This window comes from Gobio gobio, assembly GCF_949357685.1.
Source record: "Gobio gobio genome assembly, chromosome: 17".
In the NCBI taxonomy this organism is placed as follows: Eukaryota; Metazoa; Chordata; class Actinopteri; order Cypriniformes; family Gobionidae; genus Gobio; species Gobio gobio.
The window spans coordinates 46,586,803-46,606,515 of NC_137110.1; the positions used below are offsets into that span (position 1 = coordinate 46,586,803).

A 19,713-nucleotide genomic window follows, 5' to 3' on the forward strand; every position below is an offset into this window, starting at 1 on the left:
GGATGTTTTGCAATAGAGTTGCTGTTTTTCAATGTTATTTTTTCACAGTCATTCAAAGTTTTTGAATTTGAAGTGATTCAACGTTTACAGAATAAGTTTGATTCTTTTTACTACTTGTTATTTCCAAAGTCAATGTTTGTGATGATGATTTTCTTAATTCATATGTTCTTAAGCATATTATACATCTTTGAATTCATGCAAACTTCACATATTAATCTCCTTCTTAAATTCAAGTATTTAGTTAATCTTTTACGGTTATCCTTTATTCAGTTTGATTTATATCAACATGTATTAATTTCTATTTTCAAGAATATGTCAAGTCAAGTCAAGTCAACTTTATTTATATAGCGCTTTTAACAATGTAGATTGTTTCAAAGCAGCTTTACAGTGTTAAACAGGAAAATAATGCAGCATAATTTTATTCAGCTGTATAGCCATTCTGGAGAAAACGCTGATGTCATCAGTTCATTTCAATTATCATACTGTGACAGTGTGGGCTTTAGATCAACAATTAGATCAGTAATTTAGTTTATATGGTTAATTTAGTTTATTAATTTATTTCGATGTTTAGTTGAAAAATTGAGTGTCCCCAACTGAGCACGCCAAGCCAGAGGCAACAGTGGCAAGGAAACCAAAACCCCATTAGGTGACCTAATGGAGAAAAATAAACCTTGGGAGAAACCAGGCTCAGTGTGCATATGTGTGCAGTTTGTGTTCACCATGTTCATATACATCTTAGTTATGTGATGTTGTTAGATATTGCTTGCAGTCCAACTGCTTGTGTGATGCTGTTATTTAGAATTGGTAGTTAAAGAATTAGTTCACTTAATTTTACATTCATCCAAGGAGTTCATGTCATTCTTTCTTCAGTCGAAAAATAAATTAAGTTTTTTTTTTAAGGAAAACATTCCAGGATTTTTCTCCACACAATGGACTTCAATGGCAAGCAAAATGTTCAAAGGATGGGCTTCAGAGGCTCGGCAGGATCCCAGCTGAGGAATAGGGTCTTAAGGCCCTTTCACACCGGACGCGTAATGAAAAAGCGAAGCCAAAAAGCGAATATTTCGTGTGCGAATAGTTTGCGTCAAAACCATTCACATCAGCCGCGACACAAATTTGCGATGTCTGTGACGTTTCAGAGCTCCAACATTCCAAAACATACGCGGCGACAGCTGAGAAAACACGGACACTTCCCCATTCAGTGAAGACGAGCTTTTCATTTTATTTAAAAGACCGAAAAGAAGGTTTTGGGTTCACCCAGTCTTAAGGTCTTTTCACACTGGACGAGATTTTGACGCGCAAATCATTCGCGCAATGGTTTTATTTTTTGATCAGCTGTTTGTGTAATGAGTGCGTCCACACTGAACGCGAATGTGCTGTGGCGAAAAAACAATGTTTATTTTTTTCGTTCCGATGTCGATTTTTTTAAACTCTCGCAGTGACAGAAAAGGCTTAAACCAATCATATACAAGGAAACAAAGGTCACGAAATGTCCAGTTGATGTCATTAGCCATTCAATCAACATTAACCTTTGCCAGGTATCGCATTTCTCACGAGATTACAGCTGTAGTTGTGTTTACAGGTGTACAGCTGCAGCTGTGTTTGCCCACTATAGGCTACAGACAACGATAACATTAACCTTTTGAGTTAAAACTCGTCGATTTTTTTATAAACCTTGTGTCTGCGACTATGGAAATTGAATGTGTTTCCGTCAGTATGACTGTGGCACTTAAATGTTTACATTGTGACTCAACTGGAAACATAGCTGGAAACAGAGCTGCTCCGGATCAGTTGGTTCCTGAAGTGTGTGTTTGTCTCGTCAGATGCGGTGCTACTGTCTCTGGAGGAGCTCCTCAAATTGTCCCACGGACATTTGAAGTAAGTGCGGAACCGGCCATGATAAAGTTTTAGCTCCTGTACAAGATTAGCATGATACTCCCCTTCAGACTCTCGGTTCTTTAAAGGATTAGTTCACTTTTAAATACATTTTTGCTGATAATTTACTCACCCCCATGTCATCCAAGATGTCCATGTCTTTCTTTCTGCAGTCGAAAAGAAATTAAGGTTTTGGATGAAAACAGTCCAGGGTTGTTCTCCATATAATGGACTTCAATGGGCTCCAAACGGTTCAAGGTCCAAATGACAGTTTCAGTGCAGCTTCAAAGGGCTTTAAACAATACCAGACGATGAATAAGGGTCTTATCTAGCAAAACGATCAGTTTCTGCGAGAAACCGAGCAGTATTTATGCTATTATTTTACCTCTTATCAGACGAACGCGATCGTCTCTGAGCTCCGCCATAACTTCCGGAGAGTGAGGTCAAATTAGTTCGTGGTCATAGATATATCGATAGTAGATGCCTCATTCTATTGATCCGTGCAGTCGCTAATGAGGCATCTACGTATACATCTAGGAGCTCAGAGACGATCGCGTTCGTCTGATAAGAGGTAAAATAATAGCATAAATACTGCTCGGTTTCTCGCAGAAACTGATCGTTTCGCTAAATAAGACCCTTATTCATCATCTGGTATCGTTTAAAGCCCTTTGAAGCTGCACTGAAACTGTCATTTGGACCTTGAACCGTTTGGAGCCCATTGAAGTCCATTATATGGAGAAAAACCCTGGACTGTTTTCATCCAAAACCTTAATTTCTTTTCGACTGCAGAAAGAAAGACATGGACATCTTGGATGACATGGGGGTGAGTAAATTATCAGCAAAAGTTTATTTAAAAGTGAACTAATCCTTAATTCCCTAAAATAAAATGAACAGCTCGTCTTCACTGAATGAGGAAGTGTCCGTGATTTCTCAACTGTCGCCACGAATGTTTTGGAATGTTGGAGCTCTGAAACGTCAGACGTCGCAAACTCACGTCACGGCTGATGTGAATGGTTTTGACGCAAACTATTCACACACAAAATATTCTCTTTTCCGCTTCACTTTTCCGTTACACGTCCGGTGTGAAAGGGCCTTTAAAAGAACCGAGAGTCTGAAGGGGAGTATCATGCTAATCTTGTACAGGAGCTAAAACTTTATCATGGCCGGTTCCGCTCTTACTTCAAATGTCCGTGGGACAATTTGAGGAGCTCCTCCAGGGACAGTAGCACCGCATCTGACGAGACAAACACACACTTCAGGAACCAACTGATCCAGAGCTGCTGTGTTTCCAGCTATGTTTCCAGTTGAGTCACGAAGTAAACATTTAACTGCCACAGTCATACTGACGGAAAAACATTCACTTTCCATAGCTGCGGACACAAGGTTTAGAAAAAAATCGACGAGTTTTAACTCAAAAGTTTAATGTTATCGTAATCTGTAGCCTACAGTGGGCAAACACAGCTGCAGCTGTACACCTGTAACTACAACTACAGCTGTAATCTCATGAGAATGCGATACCTGGCAAAGGTTAATGTTGATTGAAAAGCTAATGACATCAACTGGACATTTCGTGACCTTTGTTTCCTTGTATGTGATTGGTTTAAGCCTTTTCTGTTGCTGCGAGAGTTTAAAAAAAAAATCGACATCGAAACAAAAAAAATTAGCATAGTTTTTTCGCCACAGCATATTCGCGTTCGGTGTGGAAGCAGTCATTACACAAACAGCTGATCAAAAAATAAAACCATCGCGTGAATAATCGCATCCAGTGTGAAATGACCTTTATCTTGCAAAACTATCGGCCATTTTCAATTGAAAAAAAAAAGTATATCCTTTTTAACCTAAATTGCTCATCTTGCAACAAAGTGTCAAAATCACGAGTCCATCCATTTCTGCAGCTGTAGCATGTCACACTTTAAAACAATTTGTGTAAAATCATTCCACTGAGAACCATTCACATTATTTCATGAAAACCAGACATTTATTTTATCAAAGCACTTTTCTTTAAAGATTACACATCTGTTTTTGTTTTATTGCCTCTGCAACAAAGCTAATTAGAAACAGAAAAATTAGTGAAAAAAAACAGTAAAACAAAGGTTTGTAGGTTTAACCATTAAGAGTTAGTTGAATGAACCAATGTTCACCGAAATAAATAAATAAAAATAAACTTTATTTTAGAGTTCACAAGGTTGATAGTGTTCCATAGGTATAATGCATGATTACAGTATAAACTAACAGGATAGGCTATACTTCAGTGGACTTTCCTATGATGCCTGTCTCTTGAACCTGTGAAGAACAAAGAGGAAATTAAAATATTAATAACCAGAATATGCCAAATATTAACACAGCTGAATAATTCATTGTGTCAAAAACGGTAATGTTTTACAAAATTCACAAAGCTTCGGAGATAATAAAACGGATGAAGTTGTAGGCCCGTACTTTAGAGCATGGCTGGTCCCTGGTTTGGCCTGGTAGGTTAGTGGATTTAATGTTGCATTCCTGTTTTTTCAGGCCAATGACGGGCACCTGGGATGGGGCGTGTTCACAGTCTCCACCAATCACAGATGGGCAGCTGTGGCCAGAACTGCTGAAGCAGCTCACACTTTCTCCTGAGGACTCTGAACTCTCCACTGAAACACAACACATTTAAACACGCATTTAGAAATATAAAATTCAATATGTGCTCCTGGGTATTGCTTTTGTTACTTGACAGAACATTAAAATATACATAATTTCCATTAAGTTTGCAGATGACAAAAACTCACAATCAATTTTAATCATTTTAATTCCCTTACCTGATGTATTTCTGAGTGAAACAGATAAACAAGAACAAATGTATGGTGGGACTTAAATGTACTGTATGTATGAGGACGGTGACTGGATGGTGAGAAGCAACAGGTGACCGGTTAGAGAAGTGGAATAATAAGAGGGGTTGGTGAGAGAGAGAGAACCAACGTAATATTAATAACTGATTATGTTGTAGTCGATGCATGCTTTTTCCTGTTAGCTTTTTGATTTACTATGTATTTTGGATGGATGGATGGATGGATGGGAGTAAGGAAGAATAGAAGGATATGAGGAAATATATGTTCCTCGTATTTTGATAGTTTAATGGAAGCAAGGGTGGATGGATGGATGGATGGATGGATGGGAGGAAGGAAGAAAGGAAGGAAAGAAGGAAGGAAGGAAGGAAGGGAGGGAGGGAGGGAGGGAGGGAGGGAGGAAGGAAGGAAGGAAGGAAGGAAGGAAGGAAGGAAGGAAGGAAGGAAGGAAGGAAGGAAGGAAGGAAGGAAGGAAGGAAGGAAGGAAGGAAGGAAGGAAGGAAGGAAGGAAGGAAGGAAGGAAGGAAGGAAGGAAGGAAGGAAGGAAGGAAGGAAGGAAGGAAGGAAGGAAGGAAGGAAGGAAGGAAGGATGGATGGATGGATGGGAGGATGGATGGAAGAATGGATGGAAGAATGGATGGATGGATGGATGGATGGATGGATGGATGGGAGGAAAGAAGAAAGGAGAAAGGAAGGAAGGAAGGAAGGAAGGAAGGAAGGAAGGAAGGAAGGAAGGAAGGAAGGATGGATATGAGGAAATATGTACCTCGTATTTTGATAGTTTAATGGAAGCAAGGATGGACGGGAGGAAAGAAGGAAGAATGGATGGATGGGAGGAAGTAAGAAAGAAAGAAAGAAAGGATGATGGATGGATGGATGGATGGATGGGAGGGATGAAGGAAAGAATAATGGATGGATTGAAGGAAGAATGGATGGATGGATGGATGGATGGATGGGAGGAAGGAAGGAAGGAAGGATGGATGGATGGATGGATGGATGGAAGGAACAATGGATGGGAGGAAAGAAGAAAGGAAGGAAGGATATGAGGAATATGTACCTCGTATTTTGATCATTTAATAGAAGCAAGGATGGATGGATGGATGGATGGATGGGAGGAAGGAAGGAAGAAAGGATGGGAGGAAGGAAGGAAGGAAGGAAGGAAGGAAGGAAGGAAGGAAGGAAGGGAGGAAGGAAGGAAGGATGGATGGATGGGAGGAAGGAAGGATGGATGGGAGGAAAGAAGGAAGAAAGGATGGATGGATGGAAGGAAGAATGGATGGGAGGAAGGAAGGAAGGAAGAAAGAAAGGAAGGAAGAAAGGAAGGAAGAAAGGAAAGAAGGATGGATGGATAGAAGGAAGGAAGAATGGATGGATGGGAGGAAAGAAGAAAGGAGAAGGAAGGATATGAGGAAATATATGTTCCTCATAATTTGATCGTTTAATGGAAGCAAGGATGGATGGATGGATGGGAGGAAGGAAGGAAGGACGGAAGAAAGGATGGATGGATGGAAGGAATAATGGATGGATGGATGGATGGGAGGAAGGAAGAAAGAAAGGAAGGATGGATGGGAGGAAAGAAGAATGGATGGAAGGAAGGATGGATGGATGTATAGAAGGAAGGAAGAATGGATGGATGGGAGGAAAGAAGAGGGGAGAAAGGAAGGAAGGAAGGAAGGATATGAGGAAATATATGTTCCTCATATTTTGATAGTTTAATGGAAGCAAGGATGGGTGGATGGGGGGAAGGAAGGAAGGAAGGAAGGAAGGAAGGAAGGAAGGAAGGAAGGAAGGAAGGAAGGAAGGAAGGAAGGAAGGAAGGAAGGAAGGAAGGAAGGAAGGAAGGAAGGAAGGAAGGAAGGAAGGAAGGAAGGAAGGAAGGAAGGAAGGAAGGAAGAAAGGATGGATGGATGGAAGGAAGGAAGGAATAATGGATGGATGGATGGATGGATGGGAGGAAGAAAGGAAGGATGGATGGATGGATGGATGGATGGGAGGAAAGAAGGAAGAAAGGATGGATGGATGGATGGATGGATGGAAGGAAGAATGGAGAAAGGAAGGAAGGATATGAGGAAATATATGTTCCTCATATTTTGATCGTTTAATGGAAGCAAGGATGGATGGGAGGATAGGAGGAAGGAAAGAAGAAAGGATGGATGGATGGATGAAGAATGGATGGATGGGGGGAAGGAAGGAAGAATGGATGGAAGAATGGAATTTAAGACCAAAATATGAATTATGAAATAAGGTAAATTTTAAATTGCACTTCTAGTGATCACAAATTTAAGACCATTTCAAATTCAACATTGCATTTTTGAGTGAACTACTTTCCAAATAGACTTTGTGAAGAAGGACTTACCAAGTGCACTCTGGTTTCCACTCTCCCGATCTAAATCATCTTCCTCCAGGATCCCTGAAGTCCCGTGTACGTACCGGACAACATCTCCACTGCCAGGACCGATCAGCCGGCCCATGGGAGACGGGGATCCCCACCCAGACGAGGAAGACGAGTGGCTTCCAGAGGAGGACGTACAGCTGGCCGAGCCAACAGAATTCAACCGGAGCACAGGAACGCCACCTGCAATATTACACAGAGTTAAATAACACTGGCCAAAGTTTGGTTCTGGTGAGAGTTTAACTATGACTGGTGTTTTACCTCGTCCTGTCAGAGCACAGTTGATGGCTCGGTCGTTGATGGCCATCTCACTGGGCTGGATATCCATGAAGGGTTTATGTCCAATTCCCATGAACACCCTCTCCTGCATACGGATCTCTGTGTGAAGAGGAGCACAGACCCTCAGCTTTATGGGGTTATTCCTAATACATGGGTCATTCCATGCATCCATAGTAATCTCTCTCTCACTTTCTTACTGTATATTACCCCAGTAATGTTTATTTCTAAGGCATGTTTATAAAAGCTATTACTGATTACTAATTCTGGCTTTATCTAAACCCTATCTGAAACCAGACCACAATGTTTTAATATTTTCGGGAAATGCGTGTCGAGTCATGAATAAATGTGTGCAGCTGTGAATGGGAGTTCAGTTTCTGTCCTTTATCTTTCTCTATCACTCCTTACCACATTCCTCAATGTCAGTAATTGCACATTGCACCAATGAGAATTAATCTTAAACACGCATTAAATCAAGGTTTTACAGTGAACCTAGATCAACTTCAATCCCTTTTCAGATTGAAACCTCACTTTTAACTGAAGCGAAAAAAGTAATTTTTTCCTTCATATTTAAAGTATTAAAATATTATATGTATCTCATATTTTGATTGTTTAATCAAACTTTTTTATCACTTTTGGAAGGAAGTAAGGATGGATGGATGGTTGGATGATTGGTTGGTTGGTTGGATGGATGGATGATTGGATGATTGGTTGGATGGATGGATGATTGGATGCATGGATGGATGGATGGATGGATGGATGGATGGAATAGTGGATGGATGGATGGTTGAATGTTGGATGATTGGTTGGATGGATGGATGGAATGATGGATGGATGGGTGGATGGATGATTGGTTGGATGGATGGATGATTGGATGCATGGATGGATGGATGGATGGATGGATGGATGGATGGATGGATGGATGGATGGATGGATGATTGGATGCATGGATGGATGGATGGATGGATGGATGGATGGATGGATGGATGGATGGATGATGGATGGATGGGTGGTTGATTGGATGGATGGTTGGATTATTGGTTGGATGGATGGATGAGAGGAATTATATTTTCCTCATATTTTGATTGTTTAATTGAACTTAAAAAAAACAAAATCACTAGGAAGGAAGGAAGGAATGAAGGAAGGAAGGAAGGAAGGAAGGAAGGAAGGAAGGAAGGAAGGAAGGAAGGAAGGAAGGAAGCAAGGATGGATGAATGGATGGATGGGAGGATAGGAGGAAGGAAGGAAGGAAGGAAGGAAGGATGGATGGATGGATGGATGGATGGATGGATGGATGGATGGATGGATGGGTGATTGGATGGATGGATGGATGGATGGATGGATGATTGGATGGATGGATGGATGGATGGATGGTTGGATGGATGGATGGATGGATGGAATAATGGATGGATGGATGGGTGAGTGGATGGATGATTGGTTGGATGGATGGATGGATGGGTGAGTGGACGGATGATTGGTTGGATGGATGGATGGATGGGTGAGTGGATGGATGATTGGTTGGATGGATGGATGGATGGGTGAGTGGATGGATGATTGGTTGGATGGATGGATGGATGGATGGGTGAGTGGATGGATGGATGGGAGGATAGGAGGAAGGAATGAAGGAAGGTAGGATGGATGGATGGGAGGGAGGAAGGATTAATTTGATATAAATGTAATTTTATTATATTAGTTATAATTGAATATTAGTCTGAAATCTGAAAACATTGCTCTGCTCGCCTCTATTGTGAACGGCTTGTTCCCACAGAATCCTCTCCAGGTCTCTGGTCCAGTTTTCCTTCACTTCTCGACTCTGTGCCTGGAGTACGTACGTGTCCTGTGACTTCCTTCTTCGAAACCAGATCTCAAAGCACAGGCCGCTATCCCCAGAGTTATGGGTCATACCAACGTCTGAAGTCTGAGAGAGGACAGAAGAGACGTCACGTCAAAAAACCAGCTCGTCCTGTAAACTGACGGTTCATGCGGTGGTTTACCTTGAAGGATTGTTTGTAGATGTATGTGTCATTCCCGATGTCAGTTCTGCGCGTCTTGCTGAAGAGTATGAGATCTTGGAAAAGAAAAATATGACGGTAGCATTTCTTCTTCCTGAAGGTCAACAGAAACTCATCCTGACGGATCAGCTGGCCCTGTTCCTTCAGATTCACCTGCACAGTCACAGAATGAACAAATCAACAACGCTTTCGCACTAATAGACCAAATTCAACCTCCAAACCGGGCCTACATTTAAAGGTGTACTGTGTACATTTTAGCGACATCTAGTGGTGAGATTGTGAATTGCAACTTCCCACCACTCACCCCTCCCTTTCAAAGCACATAGAAAAGCTACGGTGGCCGACACAGGACAAAGATGTTATCGTCTGAGACAGCAGAGAGTAGTTAGAGCTCTGTAGAGCAGTTTGTCCCTTTAGGGCTACTGTAGAAACATGGCGTGCCGCCATGAAATGGTGACTTCACTATTATCAATGTGTGCTGCTTTATTTATTTATTTATTTTGTGAAAACCGTGATCTACAAAAGCTAAAAAAGATTTGTTTCTTGTTATTTTACTCCGCAAAGATGCATTACATTGATCAAAAGTGACAGTAAAGAAAAATATTTAAATTCAAATAAATGATGTTCATTTGAAATTTCTATTAAATCAAAGAATCCTGGAATAATTTATGTTTCCACAAACATATTAAGCAGCAATAACAGTTTTCAACATTGATAATGATAAAAACCATTATTAATAATTAAGCACCAATAATAACTGATAATAATTGTGCAGCAAATCGTTATATTAGAATGATTTCTGAAGGATCATGTGACACTGATGCTGAAAATTCAGCTTTGAACAGGAGTAAATTACAGTTTAACAATATATTCACACATAAAACAGCTATTTTAACTCTTTCCTGGCCATTGACAGGTTTGTCCGGCAATCCGTGTTTTCGTTATTTACTTGTTATACAATAGGGGGCGCTATTATACATCTTCTGAAAAAGTACAGAATCTCCTGATCAAAACATAGGTGGTGAAGAAGAAGCAGAAACAAGCGATATAAGCACTGCTTATGCAACTGTAAGTAAACACAATCATTAAACAATAAACAGTCTATAAATCAAAACTATCTAATGTTACTGAATGAAATGTTGAACCCATGAAGAGGAAACGACTGTGAATCTTTAGGCGTGTTGATGGACTCTTTCAAGGAAAGTCTGTTCACTCGGCGGCCATATTTGCAAAGCCTGGAATGTCAAAAACTGCTTGCCGAACTCACAATTAAATAACATATTTCAAGTCAGCAACAAAATCTAACATTAATTGTCCCATAAATGTTCCCTTTTATCAAATAGCGTTAAAGCTGCACTATGTAACTTTTCCGTCCACTAGAGGTCGCCTGTTCAAAACAAAGGCATAATTTGATGACGCCATGTTTGAGCGCAGAATCTTGTGACGTGGTCTTCACCTCACAGCCGGTGGAAAAGAATCGGGATAGGACTCGGGCAGAAATCATGTTCATGGATGCGATTATTAACGTTACTGTAGTGTGAAGCAGAGCAGGACCGAGTGTTGTGGAGCTGAGCAAGGCCACTGGAGCGATTGTTAATAAGATGAACGCAACACACAACTCGCGAGCAGCGGTTCCACTTCCACTTTCCGGTCATGAGTATGAGGTAACGCAGCTCTGTTTATCATATCGGATACATCTGAGTGTGTTGAAAATTATGCTATGACGTTACTTTGTGCGTTCGCTCGGCGTCTGCCATGACACTTGTTCACACTGCAGTGAGAGTAAAGCATTTCTGCTAAATAAAACTGGAAATCGAGGGTAACGCAGATTTGACGCAATTGACAAGCGACTCCCTCACACGTCCCGGTTCCTTGGTTAAAAGATCAATTTTATCACGATTTACAAATAGTTGGAAACATTTGGGATATTGTAAGTACTCAACTGAACAAAATATATAACACTGGCCTAGTGGTTTTTGGATATATTACTGAAAATTTTTTACATAGTGCACCTTTAAATAAATCGTATTTTTCAAACTAGACCAGCCAATGCGCATGTGCAGTCCTAAGCGCGAGTCTCAGGTTTCTGTGAGAACCGGAGCTTCTAATGGCAGCTGCAATGGCTTTACCAATCAGCGATTGGCTCTTTTACTTTAGAAGGCGGGACTATTCTGCCATATTGCGCATTGCAGTTTCACCCATTCATAAGTAAGAGTGAACCGTCTTTCTATATCTAGTCTTTGACTCAATCTAATCCATCTGTGTTTTGATAATCATTCTGAATCTGGATGTAGTCTTTGACAAAAATGTGTTTTTGATGTTCAATTCAGTTCAACATTCAATTTGGTGTTGTTTAAAAGCAGAGGCGCTGTTATTTCTTTTGATATATTGCATGTCCATATTTTCATAAAACAAAATATTCTGGGGGCCATGAAAGTTGTAAATTGTGTGCTGATGGGTAAGAGCTCAATTGTAACAGTTACTGTTTTTCCTGTTTTGATCAAATGAATGACGGTCAGTGGGAAGTGTAGCTCAGAGAGCTGCTTGGAAAAAGTTACTTAAATCACAAATCATTTTCAGTGAGAGGAGTAGACAGAACAGTAAAACTGCTGTGAATGTGTCATAGATAAGATGAAAAGCAGTGTCAGCCCATCTCTATCACCTGCATGCAATCCATTAAGCCCAGATCCGTGGCTTAGGGTGCTTTCACATCTCTAGTTCGGTTCATTCGGTCCGAAACAAGGGCAAACAATTATACATTGTAGTTTTTTTCACTTTTTTGGTTCGCTTTGGATTGCTTTGGTCCGAAACAGGTGAAACGAACCAAAATGCAGTCACATGACAACATCCACATCACTCATTGGCCATGGCGTATTTCCTAAACTGCGGCTGCGTGGGCTGGTTTTGTCTCTGGCCGTAATCTATTACATCTATTACATTGTTTGCAAACAATACATTTCTATAAAGAGGCGCGGATGCGGCTTGAAAACAACGTTCAAATGCAGTGCAAACAGCGAGCACGCATCGCTCGTCACTTCAAGCGAAGATCGCGAGTTTTCAAAAGTTGGGACCTAACATGGTCATCAGACCAAATTTCTATGAGGCTCCGTACCTCCTCAGTACTCCAAGTTTGCCATGCTAAAGTGCAAACTGTCAACAAACACTTCCTCATCACATAATGCACAGCGCAGCTGACTACGGCAGCTGGTTTAATCCAAAAATGATCAGTACTTTTTGCAGTTGGGTCTGTTCGAGGTCGGATCACAAACGAACCGCTCCAGAGTTCGTTTGAAAGTGTACCGAGACCATCTCTTCAAGGAGGCCTCGGTACGCTTGTTTGGTCTGCTTTTGGTGCGTACCCGAGTGCGATTGCTGCTTTCACATCTGACCAAACGAACCGCACCAAAGGGGAAAACCAACTCTAGTACGATTCAACCGATTCAACTAAATGAGGCAGGTGTGAAAGCACCCTAACCAGGCCGGCCTGATAATGGCACAATTTCCCCCTCAAGGCACAAGCTGACCTGCTTGAAAATGATCATTCTTTTGGCAATTCTTTGTAGTGATAGAGGCTTTCTAAAAAGAGTTTCACATTACATAAGCGTACAGTAACAGATCTCTGTGCAGGTGGAGGGAGTCTAGTAGGCCTACTAGTTATCTTTTATCCTCTCTACCCACTGGGCTTCTTTTCTTTTTAAAGCATGTCGTCTGAAAATAAATGCATGAAATATGTAGGTACCGGTATTTATCTTTCTAATTACAGACAGTGTGTGATGTGGGCAAAACTCGCCTTCACCTCCTGCCTGATCATCTTCTACAAAAATGTGCTCTTTATTTTAGTCAAAATTTAGCTTACAGACAAATATATTTGTCTTGTTATGCAAAACAACACATATGTAGACTTATGTAACACAAATGATCTGCTGGCGATTTGATTTCGCCCTACAACTCAGTCTGGAAACCTGTACATTAATTTCTACTGCTTCTGTTACACTTTTACGGGAACCAATCACAGACTGGCTTATCCACCTGGCGCGCTATTGGCGGGTTTGACAAGATGACGGATAGAGAAGCGATGGGTCGTTGCCCGTTGATCACGTCTCTTGTGGTCTGATTGGTTGAAGGACTATCCAATTGCATACAGAGTCATTTGAACTATGCTTATTTATCACGCCTCTTGTGCAGTAGAAAATGCATAGCAGACTCCCCAGACCAATGTTCAATCTTAAACTGAGCTTGGTCTGGTGATAGCCAGACAAACACATATGATGACAACAAAAGATATGATGAGTGGTGTTTGTGCTTGCTATGGTGTTTCTGAGATGGTTTTTGGTATTGTTATGCAATAGCTAGTGTGTTCTGGGTGGTTACTGGCCAAAAGAATCGACGGTTACACTTTATTTTGACGGTCCACTTTAGACATTCTACTAAATATAAGTAACTTTGCAACTACATGTCAACTAAAGGCCTTTGCACACTGAGTACGAAATTTTCACATGCGTTTTTTCGTATTCGTGATCCGAAAAATTTGTCACGCACAGAGACCTTGCACACTGAGTCCGATGCATATTAATGAATGTGTTACGGAAAAAAACGCAAAAAAATACAAAATGCCGTCTTCAAGTAGTGAGAATGATTTTTTTTTTGTCCACTCTCGTCTTAAAAAAGAGAAAAAGAAAGAGGAAATAATGGGTCCATCATCCACTCCTGCGATCGCGTAGAGAGGAAGGAGAGCTCCACCTCCTTATCAAGGATCTGCGGGATTATCCAGACCGATCCGAAGTTTACTTTAGACTGTTGGTGGCTCAGTTTGAGGCTTTGCTAGCGATACTGGAGCCACATATTAAAAAGAAGACCACCAATCTCCGTGAATCAATTGATCCTGAACAAAGACTGGCAGTATGTCTCCTCACACACACACACACACACACACACGCGGTTTACAGGGACTTGGTGAGCTATAATTATAGCTGTGATATAATAATATTAGTAGTATTTTTGATACAATAATATATAAGGGTATCTGAGCACTGGCGATTCATTCACCAGCATTGCCCATCAGTTTAGGTTGGGCATCAGCACTGTAGATGGGAAAAACGGATGCGAAAAACGCAGAAAATCGAACCTGTTCCAAATTTTTTTTTGACGGACGAAAGTTTCGGAGGCAGTGTGCAAGCGTGATTGACATAACGTGAGGTCGAATTTATTTTTTGACGTGCGAAAATTTTGCATGCGAATTTCGGACTCAGTGTGCAAAGACCTTAACTCTCATTGGACTATTAGTAGACTGTTAGGTTAGGGTTAGGTGTTGCTTAGGGTTCGTGGAATAAGTAGACATAGTAGAATGTCTGTTGGGGAGCTTCAAAATAAAGTGTTAGCAGACAGTTTACTAATGCTCTAATGAGAGTTAGTTGACATGTAGTTGCAATGTTACTTATAGTTAGTAGAATGTCTAAAGAGGACAATTGAAATACAGGGCCCTTTCATACACCTGGCACAATGTTCCGCCAGGTGCGACGCAAGTGTTTATTGCTAGTTTCAGCCCGACGCAGTTATCATTTTCACATCCAGCGCCACGTTGTTTAAATAGCAAATGCACTCGCGCCCATCTGTTTGTCCATGGGTCTGCTGGTCTGAAAACCAGGTGTGTCCAGGCGCATTGTTGGCGTGTTGCCATTTTGAGGAACTGAAAACGACTGCGCCATTGACCAACAAAAACCTGGTCTAAAGTCAATAGCGCAGTATTTTTTGTGTTATTAAAGGGTGTATTAGTAATATGCGCCTATAGGCGGGTGCACAACGCATGTACACTCTGCTTATTACACACACAGGAATGCGCAGCAGCACACAAACATTTTTACATATTAAAAATAAAAGGATTCCTCTCTGGAGAAGCGTTCAGTCTTTCCACTCGCAAATTCCGCCATGCAAATAGCAAATCCTCCATGGTGCAAGCGCTACTGGCATTTAAAGGGAATGGGAGATGAGACTCTGATTGGTTTAATGCACGTTACGCCCAAAACACACCCATGACTAATTAAGATACAAGCTAGAACCCTTTTGGACCATGCACCTGGTGTACCAACCATTTTTCTGTTGTTAAACTAGCAAAAGTGAATTCGGCCCACAGTGATACTGAATCAACGCTCTAGTCTGTGTGATATTCTGGTCTCTAGATATGACTCGGGTTGCTTCTTCACTGCAAGTCTGTGGAATTTCATCATCAAGCAGATATAAATCTTGAGTCTGATCAGTAAAGAAACAGCACCTCTTCTCAACATTTTACACTCTGAAGTTTAATGCAGTCTTTTGTTCAAATCACTAATCCTCAGTAAGTGCAACAGCAATAGTGACGCTTGTCATAACATGCTTTTTTAATTCTAGTTCTGTAAGTTAAAATGGATTTTGGGGCTTTCTGAGATGTTGTAATCTCATCTCTCTCACATTAGTGTTATTTTAGTATTATACACCATTAACATTGATTTATTTTGCAGACGTTGCAGCGACTTACAAAGGAATACAGCAGCAAGCGATTCATAGTGAAGAGGCAAATAAACACAAAAAGTGCTCAAAATTGCTTAACATTAAGCAAGAATAGGGAAGGATTAAAGGAAAGTGAAAGTAATATACCATTATAGTACTTTTTATATAATATTATAGTATTTATTACAATTATAATTGAGCTTATTTTTTATATCAAGCATCTTTCATTTAGTTTAAGTTGTAGTAATTTTGTTATGTGCATTCATTTTTAATGCTTTAAAAAATTATTTTTAATGCTTTCAATCCTTTTGATTAATTTTTTTATATTTCTATTTAGCTTCAATTTAAAAAGATACATTAGCTTCAACTTATTTATTATTTCAGTTAGTTGCAGCATTTCTAATTTTCAAATTTACACTACCATTCACATGTTTGGGGTCAGTAAGTTTTTGGGTAAAAAAAAAAAAAAAGAAATTAACATTTTTATTCAGCAAGGATGCATTAAATGGATCAAAAGTGACAGAACACTCTGAAAAATGAAGGTTCTTTATGGGCATTGATGGTTTCATGAAACACTTTCAACATCCACTGAATCTTTCTATTGCACTAAAGGTTCTTTATAGTGGAAAAGGGGCTCTTTTAAGAACTGTTCACTGAAAGGTTCTTACAGAAACCAAAAATGGTTCTTCTATGGCATCACTGTGAAAACTGCCTTTGGAACCTTTATTTTCCAACTTATTATATATATCTGTGTTTCAAATGAATGCAGTTTTTTAGAACTTTCTATTCATCAAAGAATCCAAAGATTGATGTTGAAAACGCAGCTCTGCATCACAGGAATAAATGACATTTTACAATATATTCACATAGAAAACAGCTATTTTAAATTGTAATAATATTCCACAATATTACTGTTTTTACTGTATTTATGATCAAATAAATGCAGCCTTGGTGAGCAGAAGAGACTTTCAAAAACATTTTTTTTTAAATGTGCATGGTAGTGTCTAATTCAGCTTTATTTCAATTAAGGAAAACAATTTTGAATAGTTGTAGTTTTAGTTAAAGGGTTAGTTCACCCAAAAATGAAAATTCTGTCATTAATTACTCACCCTCATGTTGTTCGACACCCGTAAGACCTCCGTTCATATTCGTAACACAAATGAAGATATTTTTGTTGAAAGCTGATGGCTGAGAAAGGCTTCAGATAGGCCTCCATTGGCATTCAGTACATTTACACTCACAAGATCCATAAAAGGCACTTAAAACGTCGTTACAAAGTCCATCTCACCACAGTGACTCTACAATAATTTTACGATGCGACGACAATAGTTTTTGTGCGCAAAAAAAAATCAAAATAACACCTTTATCCAACTTGTTCTTGTCTTCCGTGTGTGCCTCCACGACGCATGCGCGAGAATATGACGCAGATCCGGCGTTCGGACACGTGACCCAGAAGCGATTTGTTTACAAGCAGAGGAAGACGCGCGTGTGTAAGCTGTTGAATTCTACATTGATCGTGCTTTAGGTCTCGGCGTAGTTCTCAAAATAGGGCTTAAGTGTGCATTTCATGGATTCCCGAACGCTGGAGCTACGTCATATTCTCGCGCATGCGTCGTGGAGGCACACACGGAAGACAAGAACAAGCTGGATAAAGATTTTTTTTTGGCCCACAAAAACTATTGTCGTCGCATCGTAAAATTATTGTAGAGCCACTGTGGTGAAATGGACTTTGTAACGACGTTTTAAGTGCCTTTTATGGATCTTGGAAGTGTGAATGTACTGAATGCCAATGGAGGCCTATCTGAAGCCTTTCTCAGCCATCAGCTTTCAACAAAAATATCTTCATTTGTGTTCCGAATATGAACGGAGGTCTTACAGGTGTCGAACGACATGAGGGTGAGTAATTAATGAAAGAATTTTCATTTTTGGGTGAACTAACCCTTTAAGAATAACAAGACTGTCTCACTTACATCACAGTCCTGAATGTCGTCCATGGCGAGGAGATTGTTGCCGTGGCGAAGCTGAAACTGGATGATGTCCAGCGCGGTCTGTATCTCCAGCTGCTCGCGGGCCGCATGGGCTCCGGACTCACACTCACACTCCCGCAGCAGCTCCTGCAGCAGCAGGCTGTACTTACTGATGCGCTGCACGGGCTTCAGCAGATACGACGACAAATCCATCTTATCACACAACAGCTGCTGCTTCTGCTGCAAAACACATCATATCACTGGAATTAATCCTCTCAAAGAACTTCTTCATCAGGTACTGGATGTAATTATTAAACTCGTGAATAATGGTCCAAAAGAGGACATTTTATGAACACCAGTTATCATTGAGACACTGTTATAGTTTTTTTTTTTTTTTGGAATGTTTTTATATTTCCATTTTAGTCATTTTGTTTTGTTGTTTTAATATGTTTGAGTAGTTTTTATTTATTTTATTTCATTTTAGTACATCGAGTTGAACTAAATTAAAGTTTTAATTCAGTTAACATGTATTTTATTTCAAGCAACAACAAATGCTTTTCATGGTTTTAGTTTATAATAACCCTTATGTACACATCTGGAAAAGTGCACATTTATTACACAGATGACGTCTTCTGATATGTATTTCGCACTAATCATGTTTAATGCTGCTCATTCCAAAAACAATCACATTTCTGACAAATGAAAGCTTTACCGGACAGATTTTTTTTAGCAATTGGGGCATTTCCCAATATAACCCAGACAAGGCCTGTTCCAGCGCATTCCTTTTTTTTAATCATAAGTGTGAAATATCGCAATACCAAATAAACTCTTTGATAATCTCACTGTAAGATCCCTTTTATTTTGCAACAGGAAGGAACTTCTACTGGTGCTTTATGTACGTAGTACTTTAGAGACATACACATGCTTACAAAGTTTTAAGGGTCATAAAATATTAAATTCATAAATTGATCCATTGTATTTGTAATAAAGTTGTAATGACATGAGAAATCAAATTTGCCTTGATCTTTTGAGAGGTCTATGTACCTTTAAAACATTTTGTTTAAAGGCACAATATGTAATTTTCACCGCTAGAGGTCGTCTACTCAAAACAAAGGTGTAGCTTGATGACGCCTTGATTTCGAGGGGCTTTTATTATGCCTCAGACGACGCTTCTGCTTCTTCCGCTCATGTGAATGTGAGGTAATACAGCGCTGTTTTATCATATTACATACATTTAAGTGTGTTGAAAGTTATGTTGTAATGATACTCTGTGCGTTCGCTCGCCTGCTACTATGAGACACTTGTTCACACTGCAGTAAGCTAGACGAATTGTTTGAGCTGTATAACAATCATTAGTTTTCTGTGGATGAATGTATCCAAACAGTTGCTCACCTGTCTAATAAAACACATAATATATTAAAGCGTCTGTGGTGTTTCCACGGTTTCTACAAAATAAAACCGGATGTCATTGATAGGCGACGCACAGACACGTGTATTGGTTAAAAATGCTTATTTCTCTGGATTTAAACATTCTTGGAAACATTTGGGATACTGTAAGTACACAAGTCAACAAAATATATAACATTGTTCTAGTGGTTTTTGGATATTTTAATCCCAAAATCTTACATATTGTGCCTTTAAGTTTTGTATGCGAGTTTTAAACATTTCTGTGCATCCTTTGTTGTTTCCATCCAGCGTTTATTATGCAATATCTCAAAATGCCCCAAAAAATAGTTGGGGGAAACATAAGTGGGATCTTCAATGAGATTTTTTCATACACTGCGTAAAAAAAGTGTTTGTTTTAGTATAGCCATGTTGGAATGTCTCTTAATGCAGAACATGTGTACTTTCAAATTCAGATGTGTTTGCCTTAAGATATCAAATGTGTG

At 39.8% G+C, this 19,713-nt stretch overlaps 1 protein-coding gene across 2 annotated transcripts in view; it reads right to left on the minus strand.

The window, feature by feature from the left end:
- Positions 1-3,827: 3,827 nt before the first annotated feature.
- The window catches only part of quob (quattro b), a 70,411-nt gene continuing 54,525 nt past the window's right edge, over positions 3,828-19,713 (minus strand). For both annotated transcript variants that reach the window (XM_079841139.1, XM_079841138.1), the window contains exons 17-23: positions 17,828-18,064; positions 9,357-9,527; positions 9,103-9,280; positions 7,348-7,464; positions 7,051-7,269; positions 4,312-4,502; positions 3,828-4,158 (exon numbers count right to left, since the gene is read on the minus strand). In XM_079841139.1, the coding sequence (XP_079697265.1) occupies positions 4,117-4,158; positions 4,312-4,502; positions 7,051-7,269; positions 7,348-7,464; positions 9,103-9,280; positions 9,357-9,527; positions 17,828-18,064 (1,155 nt within the window). In that variant the 3' untranslated portion in view covers positions 3,828-4,116. The remainder of the gene's footprint in view (positions 4,159-4,311; positions 4,503-7,050; positions 7,270-7,347; positions 7,465-9,102; positions 9,281-9,356; positions 9,528-17,827; positions 18,065-19,713) is intronic.